This window comes from Pleurodeles waltl, chromosome 9 (genome assembly GCF_031143425.1).
Source record: "Pleurodeles waltl isolate 20211129_DDA chromosome 9, aPleWal1.hap1.20221129, whole genome shotgun sequence".
NCBI lineage: Eukaryota > Metazoa > Chordata > Amphibia > Caudata > Salamandridae > Pleurodeles > Pleurodeles waltl.
The window spans coordinates 992338826-992363733 of record NC_090448.1 but is presented as its reverse complement, the minus strand read 5'-3'; the positions used below and the strand labels follow the sequence as shown (position 1 = coordinate 992363733).

General features: G+C 44.1%; 1 protein-coding gene across 1 annotated transcript in view; it reads left to right on the top strand.

Annotated features, from left to right (window-relative positions):
* Positions 1-24908, top strand: part of LIN52 (lin-52 DREAM MuvB core complex component) — a 261161-nt gene that overhangs the window by 78024 nt on the left and 158229 nt on the right. The window contains exons 4-5 of the mRNA XM_069208503.1: positions 18234-18300; positions 18987-19070. Coding sequence (XP_069064604.1) covers positions 18234-18300; positions 18987-19070 — 151 coding nt within the window. The remainder of the gene's footprint in view (positions 1-18233; positions 18301-18986; positions 19071-24908) is intronic.

Sequence of the window (24908 nt, the reverse complement as noted above, 5' to 3'; positions counted from 1 at the left end):
ACCACAGGGCGAGGGGGGTAGCCCGGGCCCATTGGCCACGCCGGCACTCTGTAAGCTCTCTCTAAGGCAAAGAAGGGAGTAAAGCAGGCAGGCGGGTGCTACCTCTTTTTGGAGCAAGTGCTCCAGAAGTGCCACCATATCTGTGCTCTCTGAGCCCTCTGGTAGTTCTACCACTCGCAATTTCGGCCTTCTGCATCCTCAGCCCTGCGTTTTAGCACTTTCACTCTCTCTGGGAGGTCACCTAAGGCGCAAGCAACCTCGGCCTGGTCTGGCTTGATCTCCCCCACTGTGGCTTCCACAGTTTTTTCCCTCTTGGTCAGCTTATGGTGTTCCACCCATAGTGGGCCCAGTCCCACAGAGACTGCAATAATTTCCTGTTGTAGCGCCTGTTTGGTGTCTGCTATGGCGGGCAGTACTTTATCCAGGTGCGAATATATGGAATCTTCTCCAGCTGCCCGGTGTATCTCGCCATCCTGCAGTAGCGGAGGAGTCTCATCAATGTCATGCTTATTGAAGCTCATTTTATTCTGTGCTTTTCCCATGCTGTCCTACCTGATGCAACGTTCAGCACCTTTGTGAGCTCACTGTGGGTCTGGAGGGGGAGGGTAAATTTCAGTCCACTGCCCGTCTTGGAGCACAATTGCTTCTTCGCGAGGATCTAATTATTCTATGCATCCTCAAGAATCAGAAACCATCAGAGGAGCCCCCTTGTCCTGGCACATTCCCCCAGGGTGGTGAGACGTCACAACGTGCCACAACGCGGGGTGGTCCATCACAAAGCAGCCTCTTATGTAATCAGAGGGCCTGCCTGCGCCCCTTATAGTACAATGTCTCTGGTTGGCCCACAAAGTAAGTTCAGGCCCAACTTCAGCCCTTTGTTTTTAGCTCCCCTAGTATATATATATCTTTCTCTCTCTCTCTCTCTCTCTCTCTCTCTCTCTCTCTCTCTCTCTCTCTCTCTCTCTCTCTCTCTCTCTCTCTCTCTCTCTCTCCCTCCCTCTCTCTCCCTCTCTCTCCCTCTCTCTCCCTCTCTCTCCCTCTCTCTCCCTCTCTCTCTCTCTCTCTCTCTCTATCTCACATCTGGGTGGCACCAGTAGTAGGTCATCTGTTGAGTGTGGTACCAGCCCTCTGTGGCATAAGCAGACCCGGCCGTGTTCTCTGTTTCTTTCATCTGGCCTCCCTTCAGCCACTTGCTGGGGGCCCCGGTCATTCACCGCTCTGCCGTCCCCGCTCTCAGGGGGAGGGTGCACCGCCATCCGCTGCCAGCCGCCCCTTGTATTTCTCCCTAAGGCGATCGGCCCCTGTGGCACCTTTTTCCCTTATTTTGACTGCCTCCACTCTGGTGTCAGTGATTCTGCCTTGGTGGCCTCACCCGTCACAGGCCTCACCCGTCATCGCGCTCTCCGGGCGCCAGTTGCTCGTGTCCCACGGCCTCCATGTATTAAATGTTGGGGTCTACGATTACAAGAGTACAACTACAAAATTGTGCAGCATCCAGGAAAAGATCAAAACCCTGCCAACTACTTCTCCAGAGTGCCTCGACAATGTCTAGGTAACTTTTCTAAGACAGCTGAACCCTACATAAATGTAATTGTGAAAACAAGCACACCTGCTGCCATTAGTGGGACAAATAGTCATTGCCATGAGTGTAGGCGGTGACATGTTGAGACTGAAAGACATTATTACTCATCAGTTATGGAACCTTCATACTAGACCTCCTACCAGTGACAATGAATACCAGAAATTTTAAAATGTCGAAGATGAACTGTCTGTGACATAAGAAGGCATTATCCTGAGGGGTGTGAGAGTTGTCATTCCTGGGAGTCTGCAAAAACAAATATTGAAGCGACCCATAAAGTACATCGTGGAGTAATTGCCACAAAACGAGCTCTCCAAGATCTCATCTGGTTTCCTCATCTCAATGAACAAGTTGAAAGAGAATTAAAGGCCTGCCATCTGTGCAACTGCCTGTCTTTGAAAACCACTCAACACCCCTTAAAAATGTCAGAGTTACCAAAGCATGCATGGTTAAGAATTGCTGTTGACTTTTTTGGTCCACTTGACATTGGACATCACCTAATGGTGATTATGGATGAATACTCAAGTTTTCCATTAGTGGAGGATCTCTCATCCATCACTCAGGGAAGAGTCATTGAGTGACTAGATGGTATCTTTGGGAAATGGGGCATTCCTGCAATTTTAAAATCAGACAATGGCCCATCTTTCAATAGTTGAGAATTCAGAGACTTTCTCAATCTGATGAATGTAAAGCATCAGGAGAGCACTCTTCTTTGGCCAGAGGCTAATGGCCTTGTTGAACATTTCATGAGTGCTTTAAAGAAGGCTGTTCAAGAGTGCTGCATCAGAAAAGCTCAGCCTCAAGACTGTTTTGAATTCTTCCCTACAAGCTTATTGTTCGACTCCTCACTCGACCACAGGTGAGAGACTTGCAACGTTGATGTATGGGAGAGCAGTGGTGACCAAGTTACCTCAATGGACCAACTCCAGATCAAGAACTGAGGAAGAAACCCATACAAAATACTTGGATTGCAAAAAGAAATTAAAGGCCTATGCAGGTAAGAGGTGACATGCAAAAGACATTGTCTTTACAGGAGGATATCAAGTGCTCCACCGTAAGCCGAGAAAGCGTAAGTTTGATGCTCGCGTTGATACAGAGCCATTCCATGTTTGTAGCCAGCAAAGGACATATGGTTACTGTCCAACGTCTTGGTAAACTCATCATGTGGGATTCCTCGTATTTGAGACAGGTGGCTTATCACTCGTCAGGCGCTGATGTCAACTTAGAGAATGGGTCAGAAAGAACCATTAGAGAACCCCAGAATGCCAATGCTCCTACATTGCCAATGCAGATCATGGACACTCCTGTTGCTGATTCCAAGTTTCTGAAGACACGATTGGAATGAGTAATCAAAGAGCTTTAATTGTTTAGATGTTCATAAACAATTGTAATTTTTTTATTTAATAGAGGGGTAGATGCAGTGTTGTGTGAGTGTAAATGTCGAAACCCTTTTGGCTCCTGAAGAACTCCGTAGATCTGTGACATAAGTGTTAGAACTTGGTAGAGGCAATGCAGGTTTAGAATGGTGAGTTTGCGGTTGCACGCAGACATATAAAGATGTCTAATACATAACTCCATGTGTGACGTCTTCATTGGCGGGAACCAGGCTGGGGAGGACACTACAGCGTCCTTGCCCGTTCAGGTTACAAACTCTGTATCTCTAATGGCTCTCATCACATCTGCAGCCAGGACACTATCAAACTGGAGTCAAAGAAGTGGAAAAAAGGAAAAAAGCCTTACTCTCTCTGTGCAATAAGGGTCTTTGATTCCTGGTATCATGAGGACTACCCCAACCCTGTTCTAGTTTAGGAAATAGCTGATAGACACATCTCTTATAGGACACTACATCACAGCACAGTAATGGTTCTCTTCCCCTCTTCAGTCCCATCTACATTTCAGTCCCTCATCTGATGTATTTTTGCCTTTGACCCTTCACTGCACTCTTCTGCTTTTTGGCTAGGTTTGTGATATACAAATATTTCATTAATACATCCATACTGCTACCCATTTAGCTGCATTTTGCTTTATGTTTCTATATTTGTTATTCCATTTCCTTTAGCAAGTTTAGGGTTTTGGCTGCAGTGAGGTTTTTTGTATTCTTGTCTTATGATTGGATGAGAAAACATATAGTGCACCTGATTAAAATTATTGGCTATAAGCCTGTAAAGATTTTTTTATATTAATTATTGCAGATTTATGACTCCTGAAACCTACAAGGAGATAATTTACTCTTAAGCCAACATATTTCTTTTTACAGTCTTTGTTGGAACAAGTGACACAAGTTGATTGGCATGTAATATGGAGTCTCATGCCGTAGATCCTTTCTGTAACAGAACATATGACTGATGTTTGAAGATATTCACATGCAGTGCAACTTTTAGAATTGCAGTCGTGAATCTTTGCGTTTGTTACAGCTTATTTCATTTCAGCTCTGAAAATAAGTGGTCATGAATTGAAAGCTTTTTTTGATGAGCAGTGATTTGAGGTTATGATCTGGTGTGATTGAGAGTTTAGGAGGCCAAAGAAGGCAGTCAATACAGTAGCGGTGGTGAAACAGGAGATGGCCCGTCTTCCTAGTGTTGTGAAAAGTAGAGTTCTGCACTAATTAGGGCTGCAGGATGAATCATGGAAAAGACACCATTGAGGGACATCTACAATCAAGAGTCCTTTTGCTCTCGCCAGAGTGGCTACTGACAGTTTCTCCCAGTTATCTTTGGCTCTTTCAGGCCCAATACCTTCTTTACCATCTGCTTGAAGCTAATGTCAAGGACTTGTTTACAATATTAGGCTTGCAAAAGCAGTGGGACTCAAAAAATTGATAACAAACGACTTAACAAATCTCAGTTGATTGCCTGTGGCATCGTGGCCATTCATCAGTAACGTTAAATGCTTTGCGCACCAGAAGAGGGTTTTAAGTAGGCTATATATATATTTTTTTTATTTGTGTAAATTTGAAGCAAACACTTCTCGATACTGTAGAGGGATATTCTAGTACCATCACTTTCTCTTTAGCAGTTAGTTGACTCCTAGAGTCCCGATCCCAGAGGGCCACCAGCAGGCAATGTCTTCCTTTCACTGCAGTTAGAGATAACTGCACCAGCCCATCCATGGATAAGCAAACAATGAGGCACAAGGTGCGTCGAAGACTCATCATTATTCTGCTTCCATTTAAACTTCACCTCCCTGATTAATGCTCATACGTGAGAAACAGTCCAGTGAGCATGCATATGATTTGGCAGACTTAGTCTTGGATGAGCCCTTGTTGGTAATAAGTAATTATTTTTATTCATGGTTTAATTAGATACTCATCATCCATTTCTGATTTGTGTAGTTTTTACATCTATACGTCCATTTTTTTGTGTTCTTCTACAATGCATGTGAAACAGTAAGCATTCTGTTTAGTCATTTTAAATGTTTCAATTAATCCAAGGGCCTAGACAATAGAAGGATGATATAATCAATATGTTTCCCAAAGTATAGTGATCACGTTATTATATTTTAGAAATATATTTGCTGCATAACAGGCTACGTTGGATCCAATAAAAACCCTGTTAATTGCCCATCCAACATATCTTTATAACCATAATTTCTTACACCACAGAACCAATTTACATCAAACCACGCTGGGTCACTTCCTTGAGTAATGTTTTGCCGCACTTGGTGTAATACTGTTCAGAGTTTGTAGGTCTGGCTTGAAAACATAACTGTGTTAGATATATTGTGACAGTATTGTTTAAAATTTACATAGAGTGGGCTTTGGCTTCTCCCAGAGGTTTATTGCTCTGTCACACTATGGTATTGACAATTTGGTGTATCATTCAACCTTTTGGATTGCTTGCATTGCAATATACGAGGGGCTATTGTACACCTCAGAGGGCCTCTAATTGACCACATATTACATTTATAATATGGAAGCATTGTATACAGAAAGCTATAATTTTTTTCACTGCATTTTTTGAAAATATTTTAATCAGGACTCAATAGGTACGCAAGAACTACTGGCTATGCCATTCGTGTTTTCTATAGCAAATGCGCCTGTGGGATTTAAAATGGGAAACATCAGTGTTGGCTGTTTGTGATAAGATGTATCTAATATGTTTGTACTGGATGATTTATTGACTTGAGGGGAAAAATAAATTATGCATTATTATTAACTTAAGCAGTAAGAAACTCAGTTGAATTAAAGTTTCAGAATGCAGTCTGCCCCAGCGCACTAAATGCATATACCTCATTCCTTGCTCTCATTAGACCGCTCTGGTGAGACAGTATTTCGTTGTCTTAAAAAAAAGAACAAGCATTTGCAATGCAATGGGTGTTGTGTTAGCTCGAGTTAGAGCTATTAGTGTTGCAAATTCCTAACTGAACTTTTCTTGCCACTTAAATTGAAAATGAAAAGTAAAACAGTAGACATAAGTGAGCCGATTCAAAGCGCCATGGCCGCCATGCGCATGAGCTAGAAGGAGAGACACAAAAAGATAAAGAAATTAGCTCGAAGTCAAACTTATCAGCAATTGTGCAATTATCCATGCAACAGGGGCAGCCTACAAATCTTACAACAGGTCTAAGCGCATGCGCGCTCGACCTAAAAAGGATTTTAAGTTAGTGTCCTAAAATGTTAGTGGATTGCGATATTCTAATGTCATGAATTGGTCTGTCACTCCTACAGCTTTATAGTTCTATAATTGCAGATGCGCTGTATTGTGCAATTTGAGCACGAGTCATCATCTTTGGAGTAAATTAGTTTGGTGCTTTCAAGATAGTACATGTGTAAGGTGAGAGTAGTATGTGTCCTACAGAACAGGTACACCAGTAGACCGTTTTGAAGTGAGGTTTAAATCATTTGTGTGAAGCTTCCTTCATTATAATTGGATTGTTTGAAATATGGAGGAGTGTGTAAGGAAGGGTTGCTGTAGAACTGTTTCTCGACGGATTATATTTGCCTTTTAACCACAATCAAAGTTTTAATGTGAATAGAATGCGGGGCATAAAGGGTAGTTACTGTAGTACTTCAGCCCTCGATGTAAAAAGCAAATGTGGGCTGGTAGTAATTTTGTCTAAAGTTGCCATTTGATTCATAAGAGAATTATGCTAACAGCAAAATCTGATCATGGGCTTGTGAAGATCAGGAGAGTTGCACTGGTCTCTGAATTGGTTGTGTAGTTTACTTTTCAATAGCTTTAAAATAATTTCTGTTGTAAAACAAGCAGCTAAATCGAAACATCTAAGTTTGTGTTCATGTCCTGATTTTTTTTGTCTTTGTTCAAGAATGTTAGAATCAGCACCTTCGTTTAGTGAAAAGTCGAGATGTGTATGCAAGGTCTTACAATATTTTCTTAAGCCCTAATAGATGTGCTTATGTAACCAGTGATCATATTTTGACCTAATAGGTTTCCCCCAGAGAGAAAGGGTAGTGTCTTTAGTTGTCAGAAGCAGATGGGATATCCTCCTCCTACCCACAGTGGAGTGAAGGGGTAGAAACCCACTGATGGTATGCGAATTAGGGCTAGTCCTGTAAGCTTAACTTGTCCTGACCTTTGGTCTGTGAGCTGGCATAGAAAATCTTATCACTACAGTCGCCTAGGTGAGGGCAAGACCATAAGATGTGCATTAGGGAACATGTGCCTCCATAACCTCACCAACAAGTGTCTGGAAGGGTAGTGTTAATGAAGTGGAGTCGAGCAGGAGTAAGGTGCCAGAGAAATAGTATTTCATATAGGATTACTCTGCCTCGGGTGTGGTAAGCAAAATTGTTAGTACAAAGGGATATCCCATGCCACAGTTTTTTTGCTGAGTGTTATGTTGAGGTATTTTTCTCATTGTAGTTGAAAGTGGGTTTAATTGTATTCATTGAGGTATGGAGCATGCTAAAGATTTTAGAGACCTTTTGGGTGATGTGAGGCATTTGGAGGAACTTTTTGAAAGGTATAAGTGTTCTGGTGGTGCTCCCATTGGTGCAGCCCTGTGTGACCCAGTGCCGGATCTGAAGATAGTAAAAGTGCTTGGTCTAGGGTATTCCATTTTCATGTTTAATTTCCTCAAAGGGTTTCCAGCTACCCTCCATGCAAAAGTAACTGAGTCGAAAGAATCCTTCAACCTCACAATCTCGAGGGAGTGGGTCAGCGTGCCAGGTGTGAATCTTGCATTGTCGATGATTGTTGTACGAGAAGTGGGAGTGGTGAGACCAGACCCCTTGTTTGTGATAGAGTACAAGACTGCAAGCATTGCTCTAGCAACAGGGTAGATGTACAGGAGCCGACCCTGTTTAATTCTAGGGACCAGTGGTACTTGCCCCAGTAGTATGGCTGCCACATTTTGGTCAACGCACCACCATTGTTTCTCTGTATCCCTCAACAGCCACTCAATCATGTAGCACAACTGGGAAACTTAGAAGTAGTGCAGGACATGCGGGGCCCTTAGATCCCCCTTCCTTGTGGTGTTTTGTGCAGGCCTTAATGGCAAGTTTTGACCACCCTCCCCCCCATATACAGTTCATACAGGCTGCGTGAAGGCACATATACTTCCTACCAAAGGGGACGGGCATGACCTGTGAAATATACAAAATGCATGGCACCTTCGAAGGCCGACATGCGTCCCACCCAGTAGAGAAAGTGTTTTGTCTATGCTGCCATTGTGGATTTATCCTCACCCAAGAGGAGCTTAAAGGTTGTCCTTGCACATGCTAAAATGTTTGGTGTCAGTTGGATTCATAGATATTTAATCGAGTTCACGAACCAGCAAAACTGTGTTATGTTATTTAATGATGATACCAGAGAGCCCACTCTCCCAACCAGGAATAAGCCCTTGGATTTCGTCATATTGATCTGGAGGCATGCAACTGCCTCGGATTCCTCATGGAGAGGGACAAGGGGTCTGAACTGATTGTCAGGGTCCCATGGGTGTGAGGAGTACAAAATTGGCAAAGGCAGACATTGCAAAGGTGCTGCAACAAAATGAAATGCCTCATATGTGGGGGTGATCACAATTTTTCTGCAGGAATTGTTCTAAGAAGAGATCGAAAATAAGGGGAGGCAAGATGGATCCCTAGCGTGTACCTCTGTGAGTGAATGCTGGGGCTGAAATATGGTCATTGATTGTGACCCTCACCCTGGGGCCACAGTAGAAGGCGGTGATCCAGTCCAGGATCCGAGTGGCAAAGCTGAATTCTCTCAAGACATCGAATAACATGCCCCAGTCTACCTTGTCAAACACTTATGCAGAGCTGAGTAATAGGAGGATTGCCACTGCCTTACTACCTAGCGATGTTGATAGTACACAGAGCCTGTTTTGTCTTATCACTGGCAGCTCGGTTGAGTATAAAGCCTCTCTGATCAAAGTGGATCAGTTCAGGTTAAAGCCTAACTAACGTATTGGTTAGAACTTTTGAGAGAAGTTTAAGGTTTAAATTAAGCAAAGAGATCGGCCTATAGGACGGCCACAGAGCCAGTCCTTACATGGCTTACATATTAATACAATAGGGGCTTCAGTCATGCTTTTGGTGGCTCCTTTAATTACTTGGAGATCATTAAAATAGAGGTCAGGATAAGGAGGAGCTGGGGAGAAAATCGCTTATAGAATAGGGCATCAAAACCATAGAGTCAGGCTCTCTGGAGGCTTTAACCCTTTCGCTGCCAGGCCTTTTCCCTCTCCTGTGCCAGGCCTTTTTTTGCCTATTTGGGGCAGTTCGCGCTTAGGCCCTCATAACTTTTTGTCCACATAAGCTAGCCAAGCCAAATTTGCGTCCTTTTTTTCCAACATCCTAGGGATTCTAGAGGTACCCAGACTTTGTGGGTTCCCCTGAAGGAGGCCAAGAACTTAGCCAAAATACAGTGAAAATTTCGTTTTCTTAAACAAAATGGGATAAAGGGGCTTCAGAAGAAGGCTTGTGGTTTTTCCCCTGAAAATAGCATCAACAAAGGGTTTGCAGTGCGAAAATCACCAGCTTCCCAGCTTTCAGGAACAGGCAGACTTGAATCAGAAAATCCAATTTTTCAACACACTTTTGGCATTTTACTGGGACATACCCCATTTTTACGATTTCTTTTGTGTGCTTTCAGCCTCCTTCTAGTCAGTGACAGAAATGGGCGTGAAACCAATGCTGGATCCCAGAAACCTAAACATTTCTGAAAAGTAGACAAAATTCGGAATTCATCAAGGGGTAATTTGTGTAGATCCTACAAGGGTTTCCTACAGAAAATAACAACTGAAAAAAAAAACATATTGAAATTGAAGTGAAAAAAACAGCAATTTTTCACTGTTTTACTCTGTAACTTTTTCCTGCAATGTCAGATTTTGTAAAGAAATACACCGTTATGTCTGCTGGACTCTTCTGGTTGCGGGGATATATAGGGCTTGTAGGTTTATCAAGTACCCTAGGTACTCAGAGCCAATAAATGAGCTGCACCCTGCAGTGGGTTTTCATTCTATACCGGGTATACAGCAATTCATTTGCTGAAATATAAAGAGTGAAAAATAGCTATCAAGAAAACCTTTGTATTTCCAAAATGGGCACAAGATAAGGTGTTGAGGAGCAGTGGTTATTTGCACATCTCTGAATTCCGGGGTGCCCATACTAGCATGTGAATTACAGGGCATTTCTCAAATAGATGTCTTTTTTACACACTGTCTTACATTTGGAAAGACAAAATGTAGAGAAAGACAAGGGGCAATAACACTTGTTTTGCTATTCTACGTTCCCCCAAGTCTCCTGATAAAAATGATACCTCACTTGTGTGGGTAGGCCCAGCGCCCGCGACAGGAAATGCCCCAAAACACAACGGGACACATCACATTTTTTGACAGAAAACTGAGGTGTTTTTTGCAAAGTGCCTACCAGTAGATTTTGGCCTCTAGCTCAGCCGGCACCTAGGGAAACCTACCAAACCTGTGCATTTTTCAAAACTAGAGACCTAGGGGAATCCAAGATGGGGTGACTTGTGGGGCTCTGACCAGGTTCTGTTACCCAGAATCCTTTGCAAACCTCAAAATCTGGCTAAAAAAACACATTTTCCTCACATTTTGGTGACAGAAAGTTCTGGAATCTGAGAGGAGCCACAAATTTCCTTCCACCCAGCGTTCCCCCAAGTCGCCCGATAAAAATGATACCTCACTTGTGTGGGTAGGCCTAGCGCCCCCGAAAGGAAATGCCCCAAAACACAACGTGAACACATCACATTTTTTCACAGAAAACAGAGGTGTTTTTTTTACAAAGTGTCTACCTGTGGATTTTGGCCTCTAGCTCAGCCGGCCCCATGGGGGCGGCAGAAATTGGCTAAAATAAATATGTCCCCACCCCCGATCCCCCCCACCCGGGGAGCGACCCTTGCCTACGGTGTCGCTCACCCTGCGTGACATTGGCGCAAAAAAAAAGATTCCCGGTCCCTAGTTGTGACCTAAAATCGGCCAATTTGCCCCCAAGGGGGGCAGAAACGGTCAAAATACAATTTGCCCCCCAGGGGAGCGACCCTTGCCTAATGGGTCGCTCCCCATCTGTTAAAAAACAAACAAAAAAAAAACACACACAAAAAAAATTGCCCTCGCGCCTAGAGGTTTCTGCCCCCCCTGGGGGAGACCTAATAAAAATAGGCCCAGGGGGGGCAGAAATGTCCTAAAATAAATTTGCCCCCCACCCCCTGCCCGGGAACGACCCTTGCCTACGGGGTCGCTCCCCTTGCGTGACATTGGCGCAAAAAAAAATCCCAGGTGCCTAGGCAGATTGACCTAAAATCGGCCGATCTGCCCCCAAGGGGGGCAGAAATGGTCTAAATACAATTTGCCCCCCAGGGGAGCAACCCTTGCCTAATGGGTCTCTAATAAACAAACAAAAAAAAACACCAACAAAAAAATTTGCCCTGGCGCCTAGAGGTTTCTGCCCCCCTGGGGGCAGATCGGCCTAATAACAATAGGCCAATCTGCCCCCAAGGGGGACAGAAATGGCCTAAATGTAATTTGCCCCCTAGGGGAGCGACCCTGCCTCTAAGGGGTCGCTCCCCGCCTCAAAAAAAACAAAACAAACAACAAAAAAAGATCCCTGGTGCCTAGAGGTTTCTGCCCATCCCTGGGGGCAGAAAAGGCCTTTAAAAAAATGCCCCCCCTGGGAGCGACCCTTGCCCAAGGGGTCACTCCCTTATGCCTATTTCAGTTTTCAAAATAAATCCCTGGTGTCTAGTGTGCGTTCCAAAAGCCGGATTGCTTTACAATCCGGCTTTTGAATCGTTTAGAGAGACTTCAAAGGGAAGGAAATTCATTTCCTTCCCTTTGAAGCCCCTCTTGGCCTCCTCCACGTGATCGTAAGAGAAATGCTTTGCATTTCTCTTCCGAGCGCGCTGGAAGCTGAGTTTCCAGTGCGAAGGAGGAGGCCTCTGTGACAATCAGCGCGTGATGTGCGCTGACGTCACGGGGGGTTCGGGGTGGAGGGGGAAGAGATTCCCCTTCCGTCCACGACTGGGGGGTGTGGGTAGGGGGCCCATGGGGGAAGCGCTAGCGCTACCCCCGGTTCCCGGGTGCAGGATGAGGTGATCTCGTCCAAGGCACCCGGGAACCAGTGCCTTGGATGAGATCACCTCGTCCAAGGCACCGCTTAAGTTGGTTGATGCCCCAAATATCTAATGGTGCAACTGATTTGGCTGAAAGATTTAGGAAAGTGGCCAAACCTAAGTATGCACTGTGCAACTCTTGGGATGTGAGATGGGCTGAATATAAAGCTTTGTGGAAGGTCTGAAAGGCATTAGGTTTACCCTCAGTAATGTTATGTGTAATGCTGTTATTATCTCTGATGTTGCAAATAAGTCTACAAGTTCAGTAGGCCCATAACTTGTGTGCCGGCATGGTGCCTGGCTTGATTGCTCCCTCTTGAAAGCAGGCAGGCTCACAACCTAGTGAGGATATAGTTGGCTCTATCTAATACAGGTGTGTGCAGTCAGCCACTCACTTCCAAATCTTAATGTGGATGTGTGTTTATGTTGTCGTTGGAGCTCTACTAGGTCTGAGGATAATCGTTTTTGGGCCAGTTCATGCATATGTTTAAGTCAAGCGGCTTCCTGATGAATGCTTTAGGAGCGTCCCAACCCACTTTTTTATCCTTTTCTCTAGTGTCATTGAGGTTTAGGTATTTAGTGAGTTTCTCCAAGATTTCAGCCACAATCACTGGGTCTCGAAGCAGGGTGTCATTAAGACACCAGAAGCCCCTACACTCCTTTGATGTTGCACTTTACCATTGGAGGATGTTTGTTACCGGGCCATGATCTGAGAGATATTATTGAAGTCGATCCGCCTCTGGTAAACAGTGATCAAGCCTTTTATCTGATAGGATGTGGTCATTCCGGACATACGATCACTTTACTGCGGAATAGGGTGAGTAATCAATAGTAAGGGTTGACGGGTGAGGCAGGAATCTGCCAGGCTCATCTCCGCAAGTCAGGTTTGCCCCTGCTAATATATCTCTGGAGTCTCCAGTGTTGGTGTTGCGATCTTTCTTGTGATGCACACAAAATCACCTCCAGTTGTCAATATGCCTTCAGGGAAGGCGACCATCTAACGCAGCGTGTCCCTCATGGCTTTCACCTGGCCTGATTTTGAACAATAAACCGATGCTAGGCTATTTAGGCGTCACTCCCAGAGGCTGCTAACTGCAACCCACTAACCTTCTCTATCTGATTTGTGGTTGTGCTCGGTGAACGACGTGGGGTTGGCAAGGATGATTGCCACAACTGCCTTTTTATAGCAAGAATATGCAGAGTATTGGAATATGTATATGTGTGATCTCAGCATGTGTATATCTGTCTCCAAGAGGGGGGTCTCCTGAATGAGGCAAATATATGCTTCTGCTGACTTGAGTTTGACCAAGATACCCAAACTCTTGGAGGGAATGTTAAGGCCTCTAACTTTGAGAGATTTGTGTGGTGTGTGCCTGTGAGGAACTGTACTATAATTTCCCCATCTTCTCATTAAGTAGGCATTTAGAGGAACAAGTGGTCCCCAGTATTCAACAATTCTCCCTCCCCCATCCCCAAAACATCCCAAACTGCAAAACGCCGATTTCGAATTCCCTTCAGTGGCTGAAACATAACTATAGTCAGCGGTTTGTGTAGCTCCACTGTGAACACACTCAGCCTTACATATTAGAAATATTGAAGTGGAATTGTCTGCTATGATAACACTATTACCAGCCCAGAACCCACCTGGTCACCAGGCCGAGTGTTAGTACTTCAGGCTATATCCCGCCCTGCAGTGGAATGAGCCCATCAAAATCTAGATGTGGGACAGCACAGATTACACCATTTGATAACTCCTCACCCTGTCTGCTGTCAAAAGTTGTGCATCTGAGGTGCTCTAGAAACTGATCCTTGCAAGTTTACTTTTTTTTTTAACTCTGTTGGCATCTCCCAGGGCTGTTGGCCACAATTTGCCATTTTGATCTCTGCCACACGAATGTCCCCCGTACATTCCAATGTCCATCATCTGTCGGCAGGCCCACGATCTCTTTTGCTTCTTGGAGGAGGCCATGTTATGGTGTGGCCATCCCAGGGAAGTACAATATGAAAAAGGTGTACCTATCTGTACTTCGTGTCATGTGAGATGAGAACATTTGTGACTGGTTTGAAGCTTCTCAAGTGTGATGGCTGAGATAGCCTAGAAGAGGAGGAGTTTACACCATTAAAGGAGAAGCCCTCCCATCATTTCTGGCCTTGAACATGCTTCCTTTTTGTCCTTAGAGCAGTGAATGCGAGTTAGGACATATGGTGTCTATTTCCCAGTCCAACTTAGGGGAAATTACTTTATGTGCTCTGTCCATTAGAATGGGTTCAATGGTACTTCTCTCAAGGATGAAGTTGAAGAGGCCTATAACAAGCTTTCGAATGTGGGCGTCCAAAATGCTGGTTGGTGTACCACGTTTGCATATATTGTTCCAGCGTGATCTATTTTCCAGATATTTACATTTCTCTTGTAGTCGAAGGAATTTGCCTTCGAGTTGGAGGATCCATTGCTAAAAGACGTTCTTCTCTTCCGCCTGTTTGTGGACCGAGGTTTCAGCCTGGTTCTCCTCTCTCCAAGATCATCATTTCTCGCTGATGGGCACATAGGTCTTGTTGGTCAGTTTTACCCCCTTTGATGTCTTCCTTAAGATCCTGGAAGAGTTAGAGAAGAAGCGGCTAGGAGTCTATAGAGGCGGCCTGTTACCTTTCCAACTGGCAGGACCTTGCCCCCGGGTGGCCCCAAGTCATGTGAGTAAGTGGGTCCAGGGCAAGTACACCTCTCCAAAACCACAGGACTGGTGCCCGGGGCCTCACAGAGCTTTAGCTGGTAGAAAGCACTTTTTCTCTTAGTTCACATCCTACATGTGGTCATGGTAGACCAGGCCATGCAAGTCCAGGCCCTCCTCTGGGGTCAAGGTGACAGTTGTAGGCCCCGTCCCATAGCTACAGTGCCGAAGAAACCCAGTCTCCGCCAAGGAGAGTAAAGGGGGGTGGCCTACACAGCACTGAGGGCAACCCCGCCCCCTTTAAAGTGGAGTTCTCTGGCTCTGACCCGAAAGGCCTAAACCGCAAAGTCCATCGGCACTGCACCTACTATGGATGTCAGATCACCAATTGCGCTCAGTCCCGTATCTTTCTTCTCAGGGAGCATACCAATATCGTAGCTTCTTCCCCTGAATGTCACAGGGTGGAAGCTCCCCCGCCAGGTTTTAAAGTTGAATCCGGTTCGTAATAATGCATCTGTAATCTTGTCAGGCTTGACCACGCCCCCTGTAGTGTAGTTTAGATCTACAGGGATTGCAGAATTATTAGGCAAGTTGTATTTTTGGGGATTAATTTTATTATTGAACAACAACCATGTTCTAAATGAACCCAAAAAACTCATTAATATCAAAGCTGAATATTTTTGGAAGTAGTTTTTAGTTTGTTTTTATTTTTAGCTATGTTAGGGGGATATCTGTGTGTGCAGGTGACTCTTACTGTGCATAATTATTAGGCAACTTAACAAAAAACAAATATATACCCATTTCAATTATTTATTATTACCAGTGAAACCAATATAACATCTCAACATTCACAAATATACATTTCTGACATTCAAAAACAAAACAAAAACAAATCAGTGACCAATATAGCCACCTTTCTTTGCAAGGACACTCAAAAGCCTGCCATCCATGGATTCTGTCAGTGTTTTGATCTGTTCACCATCAACATTGCGTGCAGCAGCAACCACAGCCTCCCAGACACAGTTCAGAGAGGTGTACTGTTTTCCCTCCTTGTAAATCTCACATTTGATGATGGACCACAGGTTCTCAATGGGGTTCAGATCAGGTGAACAAGGAGGCCATGTCATTAGATTTCCTTCTTTTATACCCTTTCTTGCCAGCCACGCTGTGGAGTACTTGGACGCGTGTGATGGAGCATTGTCCTGCATGAAAATCATGTTTTTCTTGAAGGATGCAGACTTCTTCCTGTACCACTGCTTGAAGAAGGTGTCTTCCAGGAACTGGCAGTAGGACTGGGAGTTGAGCTTGACTCCATCCTCAACCCGAAAAGGCCCCACAAGCTCATCTTTGATGATACCAGCCCAAACCAGTACTCCACCTCCACCTTGCTGGCGTCTGAGTCGGACTGGAGCTCTCTGCCCTTTACCATTCCAGCCACGGGCCCATCCATCTGGCCCATCAAGACTCACTCTCATTTCATCAGTCCATAAAACCTTAGAAAAATCAGTCTTGAGATATTTCTTGGCCCAGTCTTGACGTTTCAGCTTGTGTGTCTTGTTCAGTGGTGGTCGTCTTTCAGCCTTTCTTACCTTGGCCATGTCTCTGAGTATTGCACACCTTGTGCTTTTGGGCACTCCAGTGATGTTGCAGCTCTGAAATATGGCCAAACTGGTGGCAAGTGGCATCGTGGCAGCTGCACGCTTGACTTTTCTCAGTTCATGGGCAGTTATTTTGCGCCTTGGTTTTTCCACACGCTTCTTGCGACCCTGTTGACTATTTTGAATGAAACGCTTGATTGTTCGATGATCACGCTTCAGAAGCTTTGCAATTTTAAGAGTGCTGCATCCCTCTGCAAGATATCTCACTATTTTTTACTTTTCTGAGCCTGTCAAGTCCTTCTTTTGACCCATTTTGCCAAAGGAAAGGAATTTGCCTAATAATTATGCACACCTGATATAGGGTGTTGATGTCATTAGACCACACCCCTTCTCATTACAGAGATGCACATCACCTAATATGCTTAATTGGTAGTAGGCTTTCGAGCCTATACAGCTTGGAGTAAGACAACATGCATAAAGAGGAAGATGTGGTCCAAATACTCATTTGCCTAATAATTCTGCACTCCCTGTATAACAGGACTCTAGAGATGGCCTTTTGGTGCCAAAAGGTGATAGGAGTGTTGAAGGCCTCAGAGGTGGGCAACAATGGACCATCTAGTTTACAGGGGGAGCTGCTGTGGCGCATAGCCCAGAAAGAAGTTAGGAAATGACTATCCTTATTTCCATTTGGATCCTAGGAGTCTTTGGCTTATGGCCTAAGTGACCAGTCTGTGGTCCCAAAAGGTTGAAAGGAGCGCTTAGCTTAGGCAGGGTGCAGCAGAAGCTTCTTGGGTGAGTGGGATAAGGGCCAAAAGCAAGTTGAGAAAGGATTGTAAGCCTTTATTTGGCGTCCCAAGTTTGGTATTCTTGGAGTTAGCTTTTTTTCACCAAGAGACCCTTAAGGTAGCTCACAGTTCGCTTTGGCTACTTCCCTGCAAAGAGGGTGTGGAACTAATACTTTTTCTAACGTTTTTTTTATTGCATGTCTTTGAAAATCCGTGCCCTTGGAGTAGTCTTCCTTACTCTTCCGTTTTATTCCTTGTGTTTTGGGTTGATTGTGCTAAAGATATATTGGTTAAACAGCGTGGGAAGGGCTCTGTTTGCATCACTGGAAGAGAGAATGATTCCCTTATCTTCTTGGACCTTCCGCTACCAGCAGGATGCCAGTCGAAGGCACACACCTTTTCACACTAGAGTCTCAACTCCTACTAGTCCCACCATGGTTTACCTGGCTTCAAGGGCGAGTAACAATATGACTGCATGAGGTTGCGTAGCTAACCCACCTATACCGTTTGTTTGTGTTGTACTTAATTAAGAGTTTGAGTTGATAATTATTTGCCAGTAAGTGTAATCATACATTGAAAACACGGTTGTTGTCAAAGTATGATTGAAAAGGTACGCAATTAAAACTCGCTGATGTGTAACTTAGCCAAGCTGAAAAACAATGTTATAGTTGAGTACCCTTTTCTTATTGGTCACACATTGCATGGACTGCCTTCGTTTTGTTATTTCCAAAAAAGTATTGGGGCACTTCTTAATCAGACATTAATACAGTTATTGCACAGGATTTCTGAGCTCTAGATTTTGATGTCATCTAAAGATGCAGTACATTATCAGGCATTGCTTGCATGCTGTTACATGCATCACTACTAGGCGTTAGACGAACTGTACCAGAAATGTTCACTAAACACAGCAGTGTATTAGTGCAGTAGTGACAACAACGCATGTAACTATAACTTATTTAAATTAACTAGGGTGCAAGAGTCACCGATAGCGATGCTGGCCCTGCAAATGTGGTACTCGCAAGACTGAGGCTACCCCTTGGCTTGTTCTCTTATTGTGACATTTTATTTTGTAGCCAATCAGCAGTTCCCCTCCGAAATGGATGGCAGAACTCGAGAACGACGACATTGATATGCTGAAGGGTGAGTACGTATAATGCATCTTTAAGGCTGTGGTGATGATGTGCTCTGGGCAGAGCATTGCCTCTATTAAATGACTATTTGGTCAGTGCTGCAGTTGAAGAAAGTGCTCGCTCTCTTCTCTGTTGTTATATTTTTTTACTAGGAAGCAATAGTTTTATTCCTCCTGCTTGATGCTATTACTTATGTAAATTTTGAGCCAGTGCGTCCTGCCTTGTTCTCTCCAATGGCCTCCATCTAAGCTGCTGCACGCCTTTCCCTCTCTTTAAACAGTCTTTTTCTGTTCTTTACCTCTGGTTTCTGCAGCAGTCTTTTTATTCCTCTTTTGAGATTCCCTTCCAGTTTCCTTCGCCTCTGAGGTCTCTGTTTAAAGAGGGGCATTATTGAGAGACCTGGAGGTTGTGTGTTGCTAGGCCAGAAGCAAGTGCAGAAATACCAGCACTAAGGGGGGCCTTCAGGAAGGGTAAGTGAAGAAATTGCTGCCAGTTTGCAGAGCCCACACCCTGCAGAAGGGAAACTCTGATGGTGCGTGCAGCCTGCGTGACCAGGGGCAAAAGAAGAGAATCTCAACCGTTGAAGGAACCTCCAGAGTTCTGCAATTAAAAGTCCAGCTTGCAGTTTGAGGTGCTTTGGCCAGTGGCACCCAGAGATCTTCTGCATGCTTAGCCTTTTTTCCTTTGTGTTTTCAGAGCTGGGCAGCCTGACAACGGCTAATCTGATGGAGAAAGTGCGAGGACTGCAGAACCTGGCCTATCAGCTGGGGCTGGATGAGTGTGAGTACTTAACACATGGTCCACTGTCTTGGTTGTTGGTGGTAAGTGGGTAAAGGCTCTTCGATTCCGGTAGTCCACGTTTATGTGCTCCACTTAGAACTGGTGTATAGTGGCTCATGGGGTGATAAAGCAGCATAAGCCATGTGAGTTAATGGTGCAGAGGTAAGCGCCGGGGAGGAAGCAGGTGTAGTAATGGCTCTCTGGAAGCGTAGGAGGTAGTGTGTATCGTTCAAAAGGATAGGCGACAAAGTATTCTGGGAGTGAGGAGTTACCATGCCAACCATGTTTGAGGGTTCTGTAGGATCTAATAGCCATCATGAAGGAAGAAGGCACCGCCCTTTATATTTATAGAGTAAATAATGATGTGCTCCTGAAAAGCAATGCGTCACAAGGCTTGGGTCATTTAGAGTGCAATGTAGAGTCAGGTTATTTAAAATACACAGTGTATTACATTGGGGATGCAGTAATGTGTGCCATGGATGGAAACTGTAATGTATCATGGCATTGGCGAGCTCCAACATTTTGAACAGGTGCAGCACCAGTGCTGGGATTGTACACCATCTGGCCCACGACATTCACATCCTTTTCAAAGAGGTTGTTACCCGTGTGCATATCTGGAGCTTGGTTACTTTGGCTGTGGTAACAATGACCTAGTAGGTAACAGGTACTTCTCACTACATAGAACACCAAACAAGTAACGCAAACAGAAGGTCTCCAAGTGACAGCAGCAGAACTTTCAGGATGCTAACTTGAAATATCACCTAAGTGAGAATGGTTTCTTGAATTACATATTCACACACTCATCCACCTAAACATTCATCTCAGTGACTTAGGCACCCACTCTACGGATCTGTTAGTAACCTACATTCACTCATGCCTTAACTGTACATCTGCAAGAAGTGAAAGCTTGTACTAGTCTGCTTACTGGATTTGTTCTGTTGATAATGGGAGAATGAATTATTGCCTTCTGCCTGAGAGTGAAGCTTGCTTTGCTACTGTCATGCTTTCCCTGTTCTGTGAGAAAGTAAAGCTTGTACTGCTGCTGCTCACTTTGTAGCTGTCCTATAATGGAGCAAAACATTGCTGATGCTACCATAACTGTACCTGCTCTCTGAAGGAGGGAAGCTTGCACTTTTTCTGCCCTTTGTGCACCTGTTGAAGAGGAGTGTTTCCACTGCTGTTCTATCTTATCAAAACAAAATATATTTTGAATGCAGTTGCATAACATGCCTAGCTCAGTCAGAAGGGCAAAAAGTAGTTACGGGCCTTCATCCAGAAATCCTGGTTTCAATCACAGCTTCCCAGCTTGACTAAACTGTGTGACCCTGGGCATTTACTTTCTTTTCTCTGTCTCCTTTTCTGTGATCATCATATTTGAGAATACCTTGAACTAGTTTAATTCAGAGTTCACATGTACAACAATTTCGCTTGTGTATGGTTCAATACACTATTTTGTTTCTCTGTCTATAAAAATAAAGGTTTGCATAGGAAAAACAAGACAACTGACTTGATTCAGTAATAAATTTGTCACAGCAGAAAGGGTGTGGGCCACAAATTCTAACAAAGGCCACTCAATGCAATGATATAATACTGTATAAGGTTCTAAAGTTAAACAATCCACAATACTCTTTCATGGCTCAGCTATAAATAAACTGGCAATTAGTGACACTTGCAGCAGGGCAGGAGGTCCAGAAAGGGCTAGGAGCTGTCCTCCTCAGCCCCCACTACACTGCTTTTCCAGACAGGTTGAAAGATAGACGGACCTTGGAGAATTACTGGAGCCAGTTGTCACTGCTTCATCACTGCCCTTCTTGCACAGGTAGCAAGGCAGGAGAATCTTTGGTGCTGGACGCATGGTTTGGAGACCCAAGGGCTATGCACTCCTGCTGCCCACACCCAGTCAGCAGCAAGTGTGGCTTGTCAGCATGGGCATGGCTTGTTCCATAGCACAGGCTATGATTATAATGACTCGCCATGTGAACCATGCTGACATCCTTGCCAATGGAGCTTTACAAGACCTTTTAAAAGACACCCTCAACCACAATGGCAATGTTAGAGCATCAAAACATGTTAATGGAAAAGAGAATTATAGACTGTTGCTCGGCTCTACTGTTTTAGCCTTGTGGGTGGGAGACACCAGTAAAAATGTTTAACTTGCTCACCTGCAACTTTTGTATAGGTCTCACAGTCCAACTCGGAGAGAACAAAAACGTTGACAAAAGTGACATAACCATACCCAAACGAAGGAACCCATAACTAGGAGACTGTACAACTGGTGAGGCATAGTACTCTTGGAGGCCTCATAGCTGTGGAACCCACTGATGAAGCATACTAATACTAGGTAGGCGAGGGTTCATCATCCTATATGAGTACCTGAATGTGTAGTAATTGCTGAGGATATTTGACTATATGGACTTATGTGCTTCTGGTAGGTTTGTATCTGTTTATGGGAGGGCATGCATAGCCAGTACCTTGTGTAGGCGAGACCTGTTGGTTTTGCCTGTGTTTTTTTTTTTTATATATATTCAGCCAAACTGCACAGCAGTCGTTCTGCTACAAAACATGGCTAAGAAGTATTGACAAAGCCAGTAGCTCTTGTAGACAAGACCTATTGGCTTTGCCAATGCTTGTATGTACAAGCATCCGTTTTGTAACCTTTTTAAATCCTTTTACCTTGAGAAGGTTTTTCACATCCGAATATTTGATATCCAAGAGTATATATATATATATATATATATATATATATATATATATATATATATATATATATATATATATATATATAAAACTATACCAAAACTGACGTCGAGGATAGAGATATATGAGAAATTGACATTTTAAAAATATTCAGCGCTGACTGAAGTTCAAACGATACAGAATCTGAAGCTTAAAAATCGACAGAGCTTTCACTGTTTTTGTACCATGAAATACGAGCCATTCTGTAATAGTTTCTTGTTTTTTTAACGAGTAAGGAAACTGCTGTAGTAGTGTTCTTGCAAACATCCGAATTTTATACCACAGTTCCACCACCAATGTAATCTCAATAAAGTGGTTTGTGGGGGTACCCGTCGTGGTGGGGGGACAAATTTGTTGGTGCCTTAATTTCTCACAGCGAAATACCGACTTTTAACTGGATTGAGCATTCCCAGATTGTGCGTGCAATATTTTTTTAACAAATTAGTTATTCCGGATTCATTTTAAATATCCCTTTTAATTAAGCACACAGAGAATTGCAGAGGGCACATTGTAGGCATCGTTCATCGTGAAGCTCTTCATACCCTATTGCATACAGCATCGCTAAACAACATTGGTAAAACCAATAGGTGCCTAGTAGCTTTGACGTGGCTCGTTTCTTGCAGACAATCACGAATTAAACCTCAAGAAGGCAGAGAGATCTTTTCAGACGCAGATGCGAGAGTTTCGTTGCTAATGGACCAATAGTAACATCCTTAGAAAACCTGCAAAAGACCAGTGGAAGAGCATTAGTTAAACATGTCTAGAGACAGAGAAATGAAATCCCATCACCCCTCTTTCCCAGCACATCCTCGGCCTAGAAGTTGGAGCGCCCTGCGTTGAACGAGTGCGACACATGCCGCACCTGCGGCCCCGCGAGGACCCCTAGTGCACATAGGTGTGCAGTGGTTTGTATCCTGTTGAAAGACAGCGCGTACATCTTACTAGACAGAGGCACGAAGAAGGATGCACTCGATTATCAGACAAGGTGAGCAGGGCCATGCCTAGGGCGCCAATCTTCAGAGGGGCGCACGGAGCTGTGTGCATTAAAGTCTTGCAGACACCAGTGGCGCAGAAAAACTCCTTTCGATCTTTTTTTACTTGCCTCAGGTGCCGTTCTACACCCTATCGACCCACTTCCTACCCCTCTTATCTCCCTTTCACACTCTCTCCCCGCCCCCCAACAACTGGCGTGATCAAAGTACTGCTGTCAGCAGACGTGTTTTGCTGTATTTGTGGAGCAGTTAGACTGTTTTGTGTGGGTTATTGTATCCTTTGATTTTGTATTTCAAACTGCATATCATTATCGGTACTTCCTGGTAGCATAGTTGTTGACCGTTTAATAATCTCTTGGTCACATCGACCTTCTTCATGAGGTAGGGCTGCGTTCACTTTGAGAGTATATTAACAGTTTTGATATGTATAGAAGTAGGCTGCATGTGTCTGTTCTGTGGTGTGTGGTCGGACTCAGTAGTGGGCTGGTAGCAGTGACGTGCAAGCAACTGTATGTTGGTGGTGAATTTCCGTGCATGTGTTGGAACGCCGCGTTAATTTGTAGGATGAGCCATACTTTATTATGACATTGAAGTCAATGGGCACTAGATGGCAGTAGCATTCCGGTCATTTGTGTGGCTCCGTTTGCTTGTATTGGAGTTTGCAAGGCCGCTTCTTTCGCTCAACACTAGAAAATGTGTTCAGTACGAGATAAATACATTGTATGTTATACACGGACTACCATATTTCGAAATGGTGCCTCAAAACAGTGTCGAGGGCCAGAAAAACGTCGGAGTGAATGGAGAGATTAACAGACAGGAAAAATTAAGTTATTTTACCACCTTCTTCATTATCGAGGAGCTCTTTCTTTACTAGTGTGTAGTATCCACAGCTGAGGAAGAATGAAGGTAGATAATGACCTGCGCATCAGGCAGTAAATTATGACGTGGCGTGCACAGCTTTAATGCAAAAGTCTAGGAAAGAGAAGATGGGATAAACCATTCAGTTCTCTTTGTCAAGGGGTGCACATTGGTATGTGTGGCTGTGGAGCAAGGTTCCTGAGGTGGGATTTGGCGGCAGAGAGTGAGCCGCTGCGCAGAAATGACCAAGAATTTGTTTGGTTTGAAACAGGAGTCATGGTACAAAGTCTGAAACCTTTCAAAAAGCTATACCTGTCTGAGAGCAAACCCCAGTACAGTCTAAGGTGCTAAAGAAAGCAGAGAAATGGCCAGACTGCCTGCCCGTGTCGAACCTTCTCTATTACGAATGTTTTTGTGTCTGTGCATTTAAATCTTAAATTTCATCCAGGATACTAGTCTTGAGTAACTGGGAGAATAACCTAATTGAAAGCTCATTCCACAAATGTAAAATCCCATCCCCAATGGGACCTATTGATAGACGTGTGAAATTCAAAAGCCAATGATGAAGTAGGTGCCTGTGGGATGCAAGGAGAAACTGCTCCTTTGTCAGTAAAGCAGGATACTCCTTTTTCCCCACCTCGAAAGTTATTCATTGACAGCTGTAAACTGAATGGTGAAATTGTGTTCTGGTACCTCACCTTTTTTTGTCAGTCCTGCCTGACTAATCACCCCAAAAGCTTCCACAAAGGAGCTGAGGTGGGTGAAGATTTTTTTGTTGTTGTGGAAAGTTCCATGACGATCAGTTACACCGCGCCAAAGTTATTAGCACTATTAGTTATTGGTTTGATAATAACTTTGGAGCTGTTTGACATATCTTTGTGAATCTTTACCAAAAAAATGTAATACACATCAGCTCGTTCCTGGACAGTTGATTCTTCAAGTGGAGGGGCGAGAAAAAAAGGGGGGATCTCAAAATACGTTTACATAGGACAATTGAACAGCAATACAGCAAAAACTGCTGAACAGATTTACAACTGGATTTAGCAGAATGTTAGATCTTTACACAGAAAGCATGCTTTTTGTGATTTGGTGTAAGCTAGATAGGACCCTAGCCTAATCAAGAGAATACAGCAGAGACAAAAAGTCCTAAAGTGATGTAGTCTCCTCATTTGTGACCAACGGGTACTTGCATACTGGCTTTACAAAACGTATGCCATTGCTACATGTGTGCTGTACCTTTCCAGCTTCTGCA